Raw genomic sequence first — 16,239 nt, forward strand, 5'->3', positions numbered from 1 at the left:
TTTCTTTTCTTTTTTAAATATAGTTTTTGTTATTTTATTTTATTCTACATTAGGGTTGTAACCATACCCTAAAAACATATCTTAAATTTCTATATAGCTGTAATTTTAGTTTTTTAAGTTTAAGTTTGATTTGATTAGACGAAAGTAGTGAAATACACTCATTTGTCAAGGATATCACAATAAAGTTTCCAATGCAGTCCTTGATATTTAACACATGATTTGATTTTAATTACCAAAAACTATTTTTTAAGAATTATAGTTTTAACAACACTTTCCCTAATGACTTGCTTTCTCCAAAATGTCAGTAAGAAGCACACAGACACATAACTATTTGTTAAAAATGCATTTATGTCTTAAAAGTGCGTAGATGTGTGCTGCTACATTCAGCTACTTGGATTTTATAGTGATGTGAGATTTTGAAGTGCAGGTTTAGATTTAGTTACCAAAAATGTGTTTAGCATTTTCAAAAATGACATACAAATGCATCTATTGTTACCTTATAGGATATATAATAGTGTTTGTACATATATCAAAATGTGCAAGGTGTCATTTAAATGCTTCCCCTATCCCGTCTTTCCTCTTGATTGACAGACAGGAAAGCTCTTTCCCTTTAAGGTCCAGCAATGCAGTATTAAGATACACTAATATATTTCTTAACAGCAAGGATGCATTTACTGATACCTCTGAATATTGCCTGGATAATAATAATAATAATAACAATAATAACAGCAGTAGTGCAAAAGCAATAATGTTCACATTAAAAAGGAGTAAAAAACATACAGGTTTCCAGATATAGTTCAAAAGTTTGGGGGCAGTAAGATTTTTTTTTAAGAAAAAAAATCCTTTTATTCATCAAGGATGCATTAAATTGATTAAAGTGTCATTAAAGACATTTATAATGTTCAAATAAAAGCTTTTCTTTTGAACGTTCTATTCATCAAAGAATCCTGATTAAATCATCATATTAGAATGATTTCTGAAGGATCATGTGACACTGAAGACTGGAGTAATGATGCTGAAAATTCAGCTTTAAATCACAAGAATAAATTACATTTTTTAAAATATTACAATAGAAAACACTTCTTTTATATTGCAATAATATTTCACAATATTACTATATTTATGATCAAATAAATGCAGCATGGGTGAGCAGAATATTTCAAAATCTTACAAACCCCAAACTTTTGAAATCTCACACTGAGAAACGTTACTCAGCACTACAATCGTGGCGGTACTGCAAAATTAGTACCGATTTTTAAAATCACTATTGTTAACTATTTGTTGTTTATACAAATCATAAGACAATGGAGTCCAAAAGTCAGAGACCATAATACAAACCTGGAACCTTTAAGTTTCCGAAAAAGTTAAAACAAAATATAAGTTCTGGTGTTCCATGAAGACAAAATATTTACTGCTCTCTATATTCTATGTGACTAATCAAATGTGAGTAAATGAATGACATTGATCATGTGACTCGTGCTCAGATTTTCCTACAGTGAACATGATCATCCGGTTTTGTTCGTGTCATTAAAGTAAAACAGAGACAAACCAAATACTAAGACATCTGTAACAAAAAGTATTTGTTTTAAAATAGAAAATGCAAAATTGAAGCATTATCACTATTGGAGCCCACTGTATATAGAGTGACTGTGATTGTAACAGGTGGACAGTGATTCGGAGTGACGTGAACATTTCCTTTTGATCCCTGAGATTTACATCGGTCCAGTTCTTCAGATCCCGACCAGAAGATCAAAACAAAGCATCCCAGTTTTTATTCCGACAGATTAACAGGCACCTTAAGTGGACGTGCTCTTCACGTGTTGCTTGCGTGCTTTAGTGCTCTTTGAGGCGTGAAGAGAACAAGCTCATGGAATGTTCTAGAAAGAACTGATATGTCTCAAAACACCGGAGCTCTAGATGATCATATTCTAGATCCGCGCTCCTGTAGGATCTGAGGGAAAACAGAAGAGGATTTACATAATACAACAAAAGATTACTAATCTGCATTGAGTTACTGTCACGAATAACGGCTCTGTCTGGAATAACATACTACTTTTACGATTTCTGAAGAAAGTTTGGGGTCTGTATGATTTTTTCTTACATCTCTTCTGGCTGCATTTATTTGATCAAAAATACAGTAATATCAGTAATATATTATTACAATTTAAAATAACTGTTTTCTACAGAAGAGGATTAGGGCCAAGCAATAATAAAAAAATAAAACCATCTCGAGATTAAAGTTGTTACATTTTGAGAAAAAACTTGTTACATTTCAAGAAAAAAGTCGAGATAAAATGTTGAGAATAAAGTCATTAAATTACGAGAAAAAAGTCGTTGAATTTCGAGAAAAAAGTCGAGATAAAATGTTGAGAATAAAGTCATTAAATTACGAGAAAAAAGTCATTAAATTACGAGAAAAAAGTCGTTAAATTACGAGAAAAAAGTCGAGATAAAATGTTGAGAATAAACTCATTAAATTATGAGAAAAAAGTCGTTAAATTACGAGAACAAATTCGTTAAATTACGAGAAAAATGTCATTAAATTTCGAGAAAAAGGTTGAGATAAAATGTTGAGAATAAAGTCATTAAATTACAAGAAAAAAGTCGTTAAATTTCGAGAAAAAAGTCAAGATAAAATGTTGAGAATAAAGTCGTTAAATTACGAGAAAAAAGTCGAGATAAAATGTTGAGAATAAAGTCATTAAATTATGAGAAAAAAATCATTAAATTACGAGAACAAATTCGTTAAATTACGAGAAAAATGTCGTTAAATTTCGAGAAAAAAGTCGAGATAAAATGTTGAGAATAAAGTAATTAAATTACGAGAAAAATGTCATTAAATTTCGAGAAAAAAGTCGAGATAAAATGTTGAGAATAAAGTCATTAAATTACGAGAAAAAAGTCGTTAAATTACGAGAAAAATGTCGAGATAAAATGTTGAGAATAAAGTCATTAAATTATGAGAAAATAAATCATTAAATTACGAGAACAAATTCGTTAAATTACGAGAAAAATGTCGTTAAATTTCAAGAAAAAAGGTCAAGATAAAATGTTGAGAATAAAGTCATTAAATTACGAGAAAAAAGTCGTTAAATTTCGAGAAAAAAGTCGAGATAAAATGTTGAGAATAAAGTCATTAAATTATGAGAAAAAAATCATTAAATTACGAGAACAAATTCGTTAAATTACGAGAAAAATGTCGTTAAATTTCGAGAAAAAGGTCAAGATAAAATGTTGAGAATAAAATCATTAAATTACGAGAAAAAAGTCGTTGAATTTCGAGAAAAAAGTCGAGATAAAATGTTGAGAATAAAGTCATTAAATTACGAGAAAAAAGTCGAGATAAAATGTTGAGAATAAAGTCATTAAATTATGAGAAAAAATCATTAAATTACGAGAACAAATTCGTTAAATTACGAGCAAAATGTCGTTAAATTTCGAGAAAAAGGTCAAGATAAAATGTTGAGAATAAAGTCATTAAATTACGAGAAAAAAGTCGTTGAATTTCGAGAAAAAGGTCAAGATAAAATGTTGAGAATAAAGTCATTAAATTACGAGAACAAATTCGTTAAATTACGAGAAAAATGTCGTTAAATTTCGAGAAAAAGGTCAAGATAAAATGTTGAGAATAAAATCATTAAATTACGTGAAAAAAGTCGTTAAATTTCGAGAAAAAGGTCAAGATAAAATGTTGAGAATAAAGTCATTAAATTATGAGAAAAAAATCATTAAATTACGAGAAAAAGGTCAAGATAAAATGTTGAGAATAAAGTCATTAAATTATGAGAAAAAAATCATTAAATTACGAGAACAAATTCGTTAAATTACGAGAAAAATGTCGTTAAATTTCGAGAAAAAGGTCAAGATAAAATGTTGAGAATAAAATCATTAAATTACGTGAAAAAAGTCGTTGAATTTCGAGAAAAAAGTCGAGATAAAATGTTGAGAATAAAGTCATTAAATTATGAGAAAAAAATCATTAAATTACGAGAACAAATTCGTTAAATTACGAGAAAAATGTCGTTAAATTTCGAGAAAAAGGTCAAGATAAAATGTTGAGAATAAAATCATTAAATTACGTGAAAAAAATCATTAAATTACGAGAAAAAGGTCAAGATAAAATGTTGAGAATAAAGTCATTAAATTATGAGAAAAAAATCATTAAATTACGAGAACAAATTTGTTAAATTACGAGAAAAATGTCGTTAAATTTCGAGAAAAAGGTCAAGATAAAATGTTGAGAATAAAATCATTAAATTACGTGAAAAAAGTCGTTGAATTTCGAGAAAAAATTGAGATAAAATGTTGAGAATAAAGTCATTAAATTACGAGAAAAAAGTCGTTGAATTTCGAGAAAAAAGTCGAGATAAAATGTTGAGAATAAAGTCGTTAAATTACGAGAAAAAAGTCGAGATAAAATGTTGAGAATAAAGTCATTAAATTATGAGAAAAAAATCATTAAATTACGAGAACAAATTCGTTAAATTACGAGAAAAATTTCGTTAAATTTCGAGAAAAAAGTCAAGATAAAATGTTGAGAATAAAGTCATTAAATTACGAGAAAAAGGTCAAGATAAAATGTTGAGAATAAAGTCATTAAATTACGAGAAAAATGTCGTTAAATTTCGAGAAAAAAGTCGAGATAAAATGTTGAGAATAAAGTCATTAAATTACGAGAAAAAAGTCGTTAAATTACGAGAAAAATGTCGAGATAAAATGTTGAGAATAGTCATTAAATTATGAGAAAATAAATCATTAAATTACGAGAACAAATTCGTTAAATTACGAGAAAAATGTCGTTAAATTTCAAGAAAAAGGTCAAGATAAAATGTTGAGAATAAAGTCATTAAATTACGAGAAAAAAGTCGTTAAATTTCGAGAAAAAAGTCGAGATAAAATGTTGAGAATAAAGTCATTAAATTATGAGAAAAAAGTTGTTAAATTACGAGAACAAATTCGTTAAATTTCGAGAAAAATGTTGTTAAATTTCGAGAAAAAGGTTGAGATAAAATGTTGAGAATAAAGTCATTAAATTACGAGAAAAAAGTCGTTAAATTATGAGAAAAAAGTCAAGATAAAATGTTGAGAATAAAGTCATTAAATTATGAGAAAAAAGTTGTTAAATTACAAGAAAAAAGTTGTAATTTAACTAATTTGTTCTCGTAATTTAATGACTTTTTTCTCATAATTTAATGACTTTATTCTCAACATTTTATCTCGACCTTCTTCTCGAAATTTAACGACATTTTTCTCGTAATGTAACAAATTCGTTCTCGTAATTTAACGACTTTTTTCTCGTAATTTAATGACTTTATTCTCAACATTTTATCTCGACCTTTTTCTCGAAATTTAACGACATTTTTCTCATAATTTAACGAATTTGTTCTCGTAATTTAACAACTTTTTTCTCGTAATTTACTTTATTCTCAACATTTTATCTTGCCTTTTTTCTCGAAATTTAACGAGTTTTTTTCTTGTAATTTAACGAGTTTATTCTCAACATTTTATCTCGACTTTTTTCTCGTAATTTAATGAGTTTATTCTCAACATTTTATCTTGACTTTTTTCTCGAAATTGAATGTGTTTTTTTCTCGTAATTTAACGAGTTTATTCTCAACATTTTATCTCAACCTTTTTCTCGAAATTTAAAAACTTTAATCTCGAGATGGTTTTATTTTTTTATTGTTGCTTGGCCCCAATCCTCTTCCGTAGTTTTCTATTTGAATATATTGTAAAATTAAATTTATTTCAGTGATGCAAAGCTGAATTTTCAGCATCACTACTCCAGAGTGTCACATGATCCTTCAGAAATCATTGTAATATGCTGATTTGATGTTCAAGAAACATTCATTATTGTTATTTTTAGGATTCTTTGATGAATAAAAAGTTCAAAAGAACAGCATTTATTTGAAATAGAAATCTTTTGTAACATTATAAATGTCTTTATTGTCACTTTTGATCAATTTAACATGTCTTTGCTAAATAAAAGTACTAAAAGTCTTGCTGACCCCAAACTTTTCAAAATGTAGTGTATACTACTGTGCATAGTATGCAAATTTTCTGTATGCATAGAATACAAAGATAACCTATATTTGCAATATCTGTTTTGACATCATTATTTTTGACTTTCTTAAAATACTACTCTTACAATCTATGCAGTATATACTATGTATAGTGTACATAGTATGCACATTTTCTGTATGCATGGAATACCTGGATGATGTACTACATTATAGGGCACACTGCTTGATTATATTGTATCCCACAATGCAACGTGATTGACATAATTCCAATTACTAGTCACATTTTTTAAAACATTTTTACACAAAATTATGAATTATAATTGAAAAATAATTGAATTAGAATTCCAAAATGATGTACATTTATCAGTTTATAAATTTCACTTTAAAATAAATGTAAATAAATACATTTTTACACACAGATTAAAAAAAAAAAGAAAAAAAGAAAGAAAAATAACTATAAAGTAAAATAATGATTGGAAAACACTCACAGAATTCAACATAAGCATAACAAGGACATGTGACCAATGTAATTAGTTCACCATACTATTTTTAAAAAGTAGTAGGCAGTATTCAGTGTATACTGCACAGTATGCAGTACGCTAGTAATCCATTCGGAACACAGCCAAACACTCATGCTGCTTACCTTGGCTTTCTCACTGGGCTGGGTGCTGTTGCTATATGATTGGTTGTGCAGTTCCTTAGAAACAACACACAAGAACTCCGCCTGATCTTCATTACCATAGTTATAGGAGGAGCCGATACTGACCAACTACATAAAACATGAATGAGAGACAGAGATGGAGAGGAACAGACAGAGATTAGCAACTGTTGTCATTAAGCGACTATAAACGTTTAAAGCAACAGTCCACCCAAAAATGCAAATGATGTTACGAGTCACTGAAAACGCAACTCGCAAATCTCGTTTTTCAGACTTGCTCATATTTACATGTAAGTTTGACATCAGTGACAATTTGGTGTCACTAACATCTTAAGACAGCATTTTAAATACTAAGTAAAATTGTGAATTGAGAGCTTTTTTTGGAGCTTGACAGCATCTGTTCCCATTCACTTTCACTGTACAGTGTGAATGTTGTGCACAACATCTAGATATATAAAGTGCAGGTTTAGAACAACATGAGGGTGAGAAAATGACAGAACTGCCATTTTTGGATGAATAATCACTTTAAGGCAAGACACTACAGGCAAAAACACTGTCAATTTTGAGAGTTGTTTCAGACTAGTGAAAAGAAAACATCCAGAATACACTTTTAAAGGGGACCTATATGCCCCTTTTCACAAGATGTAATATAAGTCTCTGGTGTCTCCAGAATGTGTCTGTGAAGTTTCAGCTCAAAATCCCCCACAGATCATTTATTATAGCTTGTTAAATTTGCTTCTATTTGGGTGTGAGCAAAAACACGCAGTTTTTGTGTGTGTCCCTTTAAATGCAAATGAGCTGCTGCTCCCGCCCCCTTTCCAGAAGAGGGCGGAGCTTTAACAGCTCAACAACATTAAAGCTGGAGAATCTCACGCAGCCAAAATGAGGATTGTCAGTAACGGTGTTCAGCCTTACATTGTTCAAACCGGAGTCGACACTGATGGAGAGACTCAGGAAGAAGTTACAACTTTTAGACGTTTCTGAATGGTTAGTGGATAAATTTAAATAGTTTCTGTGGAGTTGATTCAACTCATTGACTAGCATGTGCCGTCATGTTCATCTTTTGTGCAAAACCCGTATGGACGCCCACTATTGCGAAATTGTTTGCCAAACAGAGCCATACACACCAGGTTAATGTTTATGATTGCTATCAAATGCTGTGAATGGTCTAATATTTTTTTTCAAAATATTGCTCGGACGCTCCTTTTTTAGCAATCGAGCTTGTCAGGGTCAACTTGCAGGCTATCCAAGCTAACGAGACTCTAAATAGTGTTCTGTGCTCGTCTGTGCAGCCAATGACAGAACAGTTAGCATGCTTTGCTCAAACTGGTACATGTGGCACAAAATGGCGGCGCCGTGGATGGAAACGTGCAGATTATTATAATAAGATCCCCTTCCTTCGTCACTAGGGGAGTGAAATCTGAGCGGCTCGTTTTTTTCACATGCTTGCAGAGAAAGGCTTGCCAAAGCAAATTTCCTGGGTTGTCCTTTTTCACGTTTTCTGGGTTGGTAGATGCACCGGGGACCAGATTATAACACTTAAACTTCGATTTTCATGATATGTCCCCTTTAAATGTTTATTTTTATTGCACTTTATCTATTTGCATCTATAGATATCAATCACAATTCATATTTTTAAAGGCTGTTCTCTAAAAATGAGTCAGAAAACCATCTATAATATGAAAGTTTTTACAGAGGGGTTTCTTTTATATATGATTCATATATATGACTGATTCAATTGTAGTCCTAAAAACATGGCGAAATTTTTTTTTTTTTTTCTGGCTGTTGACAGTATTTCTAAATTGATGGAGTGATAAAAACGGATCTCAAAAATCCCCTCAGTAAAAACCTTGAACTTTAACATGTGAACAAAATGAAAAAGGAATTCTGAACCTGGCTTTATCCAGTGTTCAGATTTCAGTTGTGAAAATGTATGCAAATTAGATAATTAGATAATTTACATATTTACACATTACATCATAAAAATCTTGTGGTACAAAAAATCTTTTAGAGACGTATGTTGATATCTATTTCAACAACATGCATACTATTACATTTTCTATTCACCTGGGGTGTCTTGCCTTAAATTAAAATACAACATAGTGCACTTAAATAGTCAACATGCTTAGGAATGCAGAGACTGAACACGCTAACACTTGTAAACATGCAGAACAAAAGCACCGACATCCATGCAGTCACATGTCAGACAACCACATTCACTGTGACCATTGCAATGAAAACCGAAACTGCGACGACATGCAGTGGTTAGTGGGAGGACAGGGGATTGTTGGACACACCTCTCCACTGTGGGCGGGGTGAGTTTGGCTTGACTCCTCCCCCTTCACCTCCCGAGACACAATCAGGAAAAACTCTGACTTCTGGGCCCGCCCATAACCTACACTGACAAGCTGCAACAACCAATCAGAGCGTAAGGCATGGCCTGCATCACACACCGCAGGTCAGCTGACCCGGCGGGAGCGATTCTGATTGTTGTGGAGCTGGAATGATCAGATGAACTAATGCCGGGTTTGATTTACCTGCTCAAACTTCCATCCGTCTGACATGGTTGAGACCATCTGCGTAAGTTCTTCCTCTTGACACTGCAACACTCTGTAAACATGCTTGACTGGGGTCTGAAGATAGAGGCAAGGGTAGTAAACATGAAAAATATTTGTCCTTCATCTACATGCTACATGCAAACAGAGAAAATGCCATTTAAATGTAAATCAGTTTCATTTAACTGTTAATTGTCTTGCTTGACAAGTGTGCTAGTGCTGTCTTTCATTAAACTGAATGACATTTGGTTTGATATTTTATCTCAAGTCCATCATACATTTTTAAGTGTCTTAAGTGTTGAAATATCATCAGGAAAATGTATAATTAATAGTAGTCTTATATGTGTTGTAGTATTTTATTTTGTGCACTGAAGTCAAACAAAATATAATGTACAATATCAGTCAAAGTTTCTTGCATCAAAAACAGTCAGAAATAAAGCTGAAATAAACGATAAATAATCAATGAAAAACTATTAGGTGAAAAATTAAAAATGTTGCCATGGCAACTAACTGAAATAAGTTTTATGCTCTAAAGCTGAAAATAAATCAAAATTGAACAAAAAAAAAAACTGAAATGAAAATAAATTAAACCTAAATATTAATATTAAAAAACAAAAACTAATAAAAATGTCAAGTGCACAAAAATTAAAATAAAATTAATAAAAAACTAAAATATTAATAAAACTAGTGCTGTCAAATCGATTAATCGTGATTAATCACATCTAATATAAAAGTCTGTTTACACGATATATGTATGTAATATATATTATTATATTTATATATATTATATATACAGTACTGTATGTGTGTATGTGTTTCTGTGGGTGTGTGTGTATATATATATATATATATATATATACATACATACATATAGACACACACACACACACACACATATATATATTATATTTACAAACTTTTGTTAGATGCGATTATTCGCGATTAAGTGATTTGACAGTACTAGTGTGTATACATGTGTGTGTGTGTGTGTGTGTGTGTGTGCATATGTTTGTGTATATACACACACACACACACATATATATATTATATTTACAAACTTTTGTTAGATGCGATTATTCACGATTAATTGATTTGACAGTACTAGTGTGTATATATACATGTGTGTGTGTGTGTGTGTGTGTGTGCATATGTTTGTATACACACACACACACACATATATTATATTTACAAACTTTTGTTAGATTTAATTATTCACGATTAATTAATTTGACAGTACTAATAAAAATTATATTAGTATATAAATAATACTAAAATAACTGTGAATTGCTTACAGTATGTTGAAGAATATCTCAGTTTTGATAAAAGAATCTAAAAATAAATGTTATAGGATTTCAATGTCCATATCAAAGTGAATTGTGTGTGTTCGTGATGCCTTACGTGTGTCGTCTTAGCTTCTCTTTCACTGATCTTTTCTTTGATGACTTTTATTAATGATGTGATGTTGTAGAACTCCGCCTCTTCAAGAGCTCCTGAGACACACATGCAAGCGGAATGAAAGTTACAGAGCAACTATCACGGTCTCGATCATGTCAGTTTGACGGTGCACATGTGTCGTACCTTCCTCCGTCAGGTTCTTGTTGAGGACCAGCTTTCCATGTCTCAGATAATTCAGTATGGGCCCGAAATACATGGGATCCCTGTCAATCAAATATGCCCCTGTCTCATCCTACAGTACAAATGAAAGGACAGAGAAAGAAACCTCAGCAACCACATTGCGACGTCCTGCAAACACCCTCACCCAAGTAGCTGCCTAGCAATGCCCTAGTAACCATCCAGAACACCCTAGCAACCACTTAGAAATGTGCAACCCCCTTATAGCAACTGCCGAATTCTTAGCAAAAAATAGTAACATCTAAGGGGCCGTTTACACAACTAAAAAACTTTTTGGCCATTCATTTACACGACAATGGCATGATGGCGACAATGATACATTTTTGAAAACCGGTTTCAAAGTGCAAGTTTTTCTCTGTGTAAACTGCAAAACTGAAATCTGTGAAAATGGTGACGATGTAGTGACAAATTGGGCCCCCCCCCCAATAACCGTGTGCCCGTAAGTTTTGCACTATGGAAAATGTGAAAATCAAGCTATCATTATTATTACAAAAACAGCTTTACTTTGCATGCAACCAGTAAACACTAAGAGAAGAGATCCATTAGAGGAAAGTGAGTTTAAACATTAATGAGCTGTGCGTGTGTGGGACTCGGCATCTGTTTTTAATGGCACGCAGGCCACATTCATAAAAAAATAAACGTACGTTACGTACACAAGCGCCCAAACTCACAATATTCCGTTCAAGCTTCAACCAGGACGCTTCCAGATGCAAAATAGACCTGGAACAGTGTGTGAGGCTGAAATCACCCTTTTATAAAATCTGGGGCACAAACAGTGTGGAGTGATTTCCCAGAGCCTTAGAGACTCCTGCTCTTTACAGGGTTAAAGCCCCTAGAGAGCAGGATTATTCTGGATTAGGGTTATTTTGAGATTACCGTCTGAGATTTGAGAGATGAGAGGAGGTGAGACAGCCGGAGCTGCGAGAACCAGAAAGAATGTGACATGCTGTTGTTCAAAGAATTTTATTTGTCATAGTGAAATTAGATCATTTAAGTGTGCACTTCAACTACTCATTATATGATAAGATTTACATAGAGGAAGCGTGTAATGTTTGTCGCCACTAAACAAAAATGCAAAAATAATTACTGTTTGTGGGCACATTTAAACATGGAAAGGTTTTTCCTTTGCGTTTTTCTCATACAAACAACAAGATTGACAAAACAATCCCTGTTCACACGAAAATGATTAAAAACGCTGTATTCTGCTGCCAGGCCAGTAGTTGGCGATGTCTACACGCCTATAGACTGAACATGTAATGCGCATGATGTGACTGTTTTCACAAATTTGCGTTTTTGTAGTTTACACAGAGACAATAACAGTATAATTTTCAAAAATGTGCAGTTTGAAACCCGTTTAAATGACAACGATGTACTAAACATGGAAAAGTTTTCCTTTGCATTTTTTGCGTACAGACAACAACATTGCTAAAACAATCACCGTTCACATGGATCCGTGAAAATGACTAAAACCGCTGTATTCTGCTGCCAGGCCAGTAGTTGGCGATGTCACTATGTAAAGAAACAATACATGCACATAGACTGAACACATAATACAGATGCACATGACGTCACCATTTTCATACATTTGCGTTTTTGTAGTTTACACAGAGATAATAACGGTATAATTTTCAAAAATGTGCACTTTTGGTCCGTTTACATGACAAAGATGTAATAAACATGAAAAAGTTTTATCTTTGCGTTTTTCTCGTACAGACGACAACGTTGTCAAAATGATCCCTGTTCACATGGATCCATGAAAACGATTAAAAATGCTGTATTCTGCTGCCAGGCCAGTAGGTGGCGATGTCACTTTGTTAAGGAAAAGCTATGCACCTATAGACTATAGACCGGTCACCGTTTTCACAAATTTGCATTTGTGTAGTTTACACCGTGACAATAACGGTATCATTTTCAAAAACGCGCACTTTGAAACCTGTTTACACGACAATGATGTACTGAAAACTCAAATGTTATTCCTTTGCGCTTTTCATGTACAGACAACAAGTTGTCAAAACGATCCATGTTCACACTGATTCGTGAAAACGAATAAAAATGCAGTATTACACATGTCAGGCCAGTAGTTGGCGATGCCACTTTGTAAAGATAAAGATTTACATAGATGCTTAGACTGAACATGTAATACGCATGACGTCACTGTTTTTACAAATTCACGTTTTTGTGGTTTGCATGCACTTTGAATTTTTTTTCCCCAAACGTTTGTTTTCAGGCCCCCAAAACACCGTTATCTTGTAAATGAACAGCCAAAACACATAAAAAGTTTTTAGTTGAAAATGATGTCGTGTAAACGGCTCCTCAAACATGTTTGCCGAAAAAACAAATATCGCCGCCCCCAAACTCATGCAATTGGTTGAGACAATAAACAGCATTTGCATGAGTTTGGGGGCGGAGCTATATGTTTTTTCGGGGCAGTGTATCTCACAACCAATTCGTACGTATTTTACGAGGTGGCTAATCGTACGAATTTGTACGATTTGTATAAACCCCAGTGACGGGGGTAATTCGTATGAATTCATACAAATTTGACAACTCGTAAATTATGTATGATTTAGCAAAAAACGAAAAAACGTACACATTTGTACGAGTGACAGGAGACAATTACAAGGATTTTAGCATAAAAACTTCAAAATCACTTATGCAAAAATTTAAATATTTAAATTAAATTCATCGTTATATAACAACATCTTTATTTTCATCCATTTAACGTCACAGTAATTGCTATTAGAAACTACTCAGTTTTCAAATTTTAAACCCGATTTTAATAAACAAACACTTTGAAAAGCACTTTAAGGATCAATTCAAATATTAGGTTGTAATATTTAGGCTATTCATTATGTAGAAACAATTATTTCATCCATATAATAATTTATCCAACTTTATTTTCCTCTATTTAATGTCACAATAGTGCTATTTTTACTGAGTTTTAAAATGTTATCAATATTCTTTAGATAATGTTTTTGATATAATTGATCAGTTTTCCAATTTTATCAATTATAAATTGAGTGGTTGGATAAAATGCAATGAATGTACAACCATAATTTGATTTTACACTGAAAAACAATTGTGGAGTTGGTGTTGTCTGGTCAATAAAGTCAATAATACTACTAATTTGTACTGAAATAAAACCAATTACATTAGCTGTAACCACATTATGCACCATTTTTTAGGTTATCAGACAAAATATTTTTTGGTGGGAATTAAAATGACAGATTCTAATATTTTTGGCCTTCACTTGAAACCTCCAGCTTGGATTCATCCCTGCTCTTTGCCTGATCTGACCCATGCAGCGTAACCTTCCACCTTGATCTCTGACATAGCTCAGGTGTCATAAGCGGGATTGTGTCCAGATTGCAGGGCAAAACTGGGGCAGATGTGCTGATGTCGTCATCGACATGGCCACCCCAGGACACCACAGACAAACAAGGTGCCACAATCTGCCCGCACATCTTCCCAGCCATGAACACTCATGGAGAAGAACAGAAGAGACCTTGTTCTGGGGCTGGGAGAGGAGGGGTGGGGCGGACAGTAAAAGTGTGTTTGTTCGAGTCCATCCGACAGGAAAACAACTCGAGACAAAAACAACCATCTGGACAACCCTCAAATTACCATAGAAACAATACAAATAACTCCATGCAACAATATAAGTGATTATGAACTTAAGCGTAATGAAATAACAGCTAGAGACAGCTTCATACTCATGACCCATTTTAAAGCTAAACTGAGCAGAAATAGATCTTTTGTCTTGTGAATAATTTAAAAACTGAACAAAAACAGATTCATGCATGCTTAATGTCAAATGGCAATCAAATATATATAGATACATGCATTTCTGTACAGATTTCAGTTTTACATTACAGATTTTATTTTGTTTAGATTTTTGTTTATACATTATGGTGCACTTTTATATTAGGTTACTATCTTATTTTTTAATAATGGGCCTGTGTGAATGAATATTGTTTTTACAGATCATGAAATACGGCTGTATTTGAGTATCATTTTACAGACTTCTGCACTCTCTAACCTACTTTTTCCACCCATTCTTTATAAATAACTTATAAATTAACTAAATAAATAAAAGGTCTGTCTCAGATGCTAAGTTATTTATCTCAGTTGAACTTGCAAAAATAAAATGATCCCTAAATGAAATAAATCAAACTGCAGTTACCTTATCAGAATCGAGGTCTGGCTCCGCTTGGCACAGTCGGAACAGGAATGATTTGGGGTCCCGGCAGAGAGTCTGTCTGGTGGTCAGAAAATACGTGCCGCCGACGTTCAAACGGACCCATTTGGAGGATCTGTGGTTGAAGGTCTGTACCGGAGCCGAGCGCCGACAGTCGTGGCCGCTGATCTCGCCGTGACTCTCGGCCATCCTGCGCTCGGTGTTCTGCTGAAATGCGGTGACCGCGCGCCTCTCCAATAACCAAGTTAAACCAACAGACGCGCGCGGCAGAGCGCGAATAGCGCTCCGCACTGACGGCGCCGAGAAACACCCCTCAGTTTTGTTATTACGCCCAAGACAGAGGAAAGACATGGGCTGTGTTGTTTATTCAGATATCTAAATCCACTGTATAGCGTATTGCGACTGAATTTCTACTTGTGATTCGAAAAGGAATCATTCTTTTGAACCGATACTTTTTAGTGATTCGACCGAACCGTTTGGGGATCACTCAACTGTAAAAGACTTTGTTTACCAGTAAAATTGTTAGACGGGAACATTATTAATAATAATACTGGGAATAATTAATGTGAACATCAAAATTGTTAAAATATTAAATGTTATTTTAAAATAAAATAAATATTATTTTATATTAACATTCGTAAAAGTGTTAGAAATATTAGAACAAAAAAAAAGTAATAAACAGCAATTTTACAATAAAATAAACGGAAAAATGCAGCTCAGAGAATTCTTTACTCGGTTTTGAATAGGTTGAAATGAACCATCCAAAGTCTCCGAACGAACCAATTCGATACAAAGAATCGGATTTCTCACTATTTGAAAAGAATATTCGGATATGAACGAGTTTGAATTAGAATGTGGCTGTTTTGATATCTAATGAGCAGCTTGTCTAAACAGCGCCTGCAATAGAGTACTTGTAATAAAATCTTTGATGGTCATCATCACAATGATGCATGTGATTAAAAAAATGGCCACTAGGTTGTGAGACTAAAAGCACATATAATTTAGACTGGAAGGCTTTACGAACAAATGAGATTCCATGAGTTCACTACAGAGGGCGGCAGTTTCAGATTTCCATACAGGTATTAAAAAGGTCCTTGATTATGATTTTACTTTTTAAATTTTAGTTAGTGTGTAATGTTGCTGTTTGAGCATAAACAACATCTGCAAAGTTGC

The 16,239-nt window shown here is 33.0% G+C and overlaps 1 protein-coding gene across 2 annotated transcripts; it reads right to left on the reverse strand.

The window, feature by feature from the left end:
- Positions 1 to 1,017: 1,017 nt before the first annotated feature.
- kctd5b (potassium channel tetramerization domain containing 5b) lies at positions 1,018 to 15,488 on the reverse strand. 2 transcript variants are annotated; one of them, XM_048175349.1, is made up of 7 exons: positions 15,052 to 15,488; positions 10,815 to 10,923; positions 10,635 to 10,726; positions 9,219 to 9,314; positions 8,979 to 9,089; positions 6,667 to 6,792; positions 1,018 to 1,951 (listed from the first exon to the last, which is right to left on the reverse strand). In XM_048175349.1, the coding sequence occupies exons 1-7, from the start codon at positions 15,415 to 15,417 to the stop codon at positions 1,922 to 1,924; spliced, it is 930 nt and encodes a 309-aa protein (XP_048031306.1). In that variant the 5' UTR covers positions 15,418 to 15,488; the 3' UTR covers positions 1,018 to 1,921. The 2 variants fall into 2 exon arrangements, with proteins under 2 accessions (XP_048031306.1, XP_048031307.1); XM_048175350.1 differs by lacking the exon at positions 8,979 to 9,089 and having other exon boundaries at positions 15,052 to 15,484.
- Between the last annotated feature and the right edge of the window lie 751 nt (positions 15,489 to 16,239).

This window comes from Megalobrama amblycephala, linkage group LG22, assembly GCF_018812025.1.
Source record: "Megalobrama amblycephala isolate DHTTF-2021 linkage group LG22, ASM1881202v1, whole genome shotgun sequence".
NCBI lineage: Eukaryota > Metazoa > Chordata > Actinopteri > Cypriniformes > Xenocyprididae > Megalobrama > Megalobrama amblycephala.

Bases quoted from the DNA above. Each gene is read 5' to 3' on its own strand.
- kctd5b (XM_048175349.1), bottom strand. From the start codon at position 15,417: ATGTCTTTCCTCTGTCTTGGGCGTAATAACAAAACTGAGGGGTGTTTC. The intron at 10,924-15,051 runs GTAACTGCAGTT...TTTGTACTGTAG, and splicing joins CAGACCTCGATTCTGATAAG to GATGAGACAGGGGCATATTT. The intron at 9,315-10,634 runs GTAAGGCATCAC...CTCTATCTTCAG, and splicing joins GAGAAGCTAAGACGACACAC to ACCCCAGTCAAGCATGTTTA.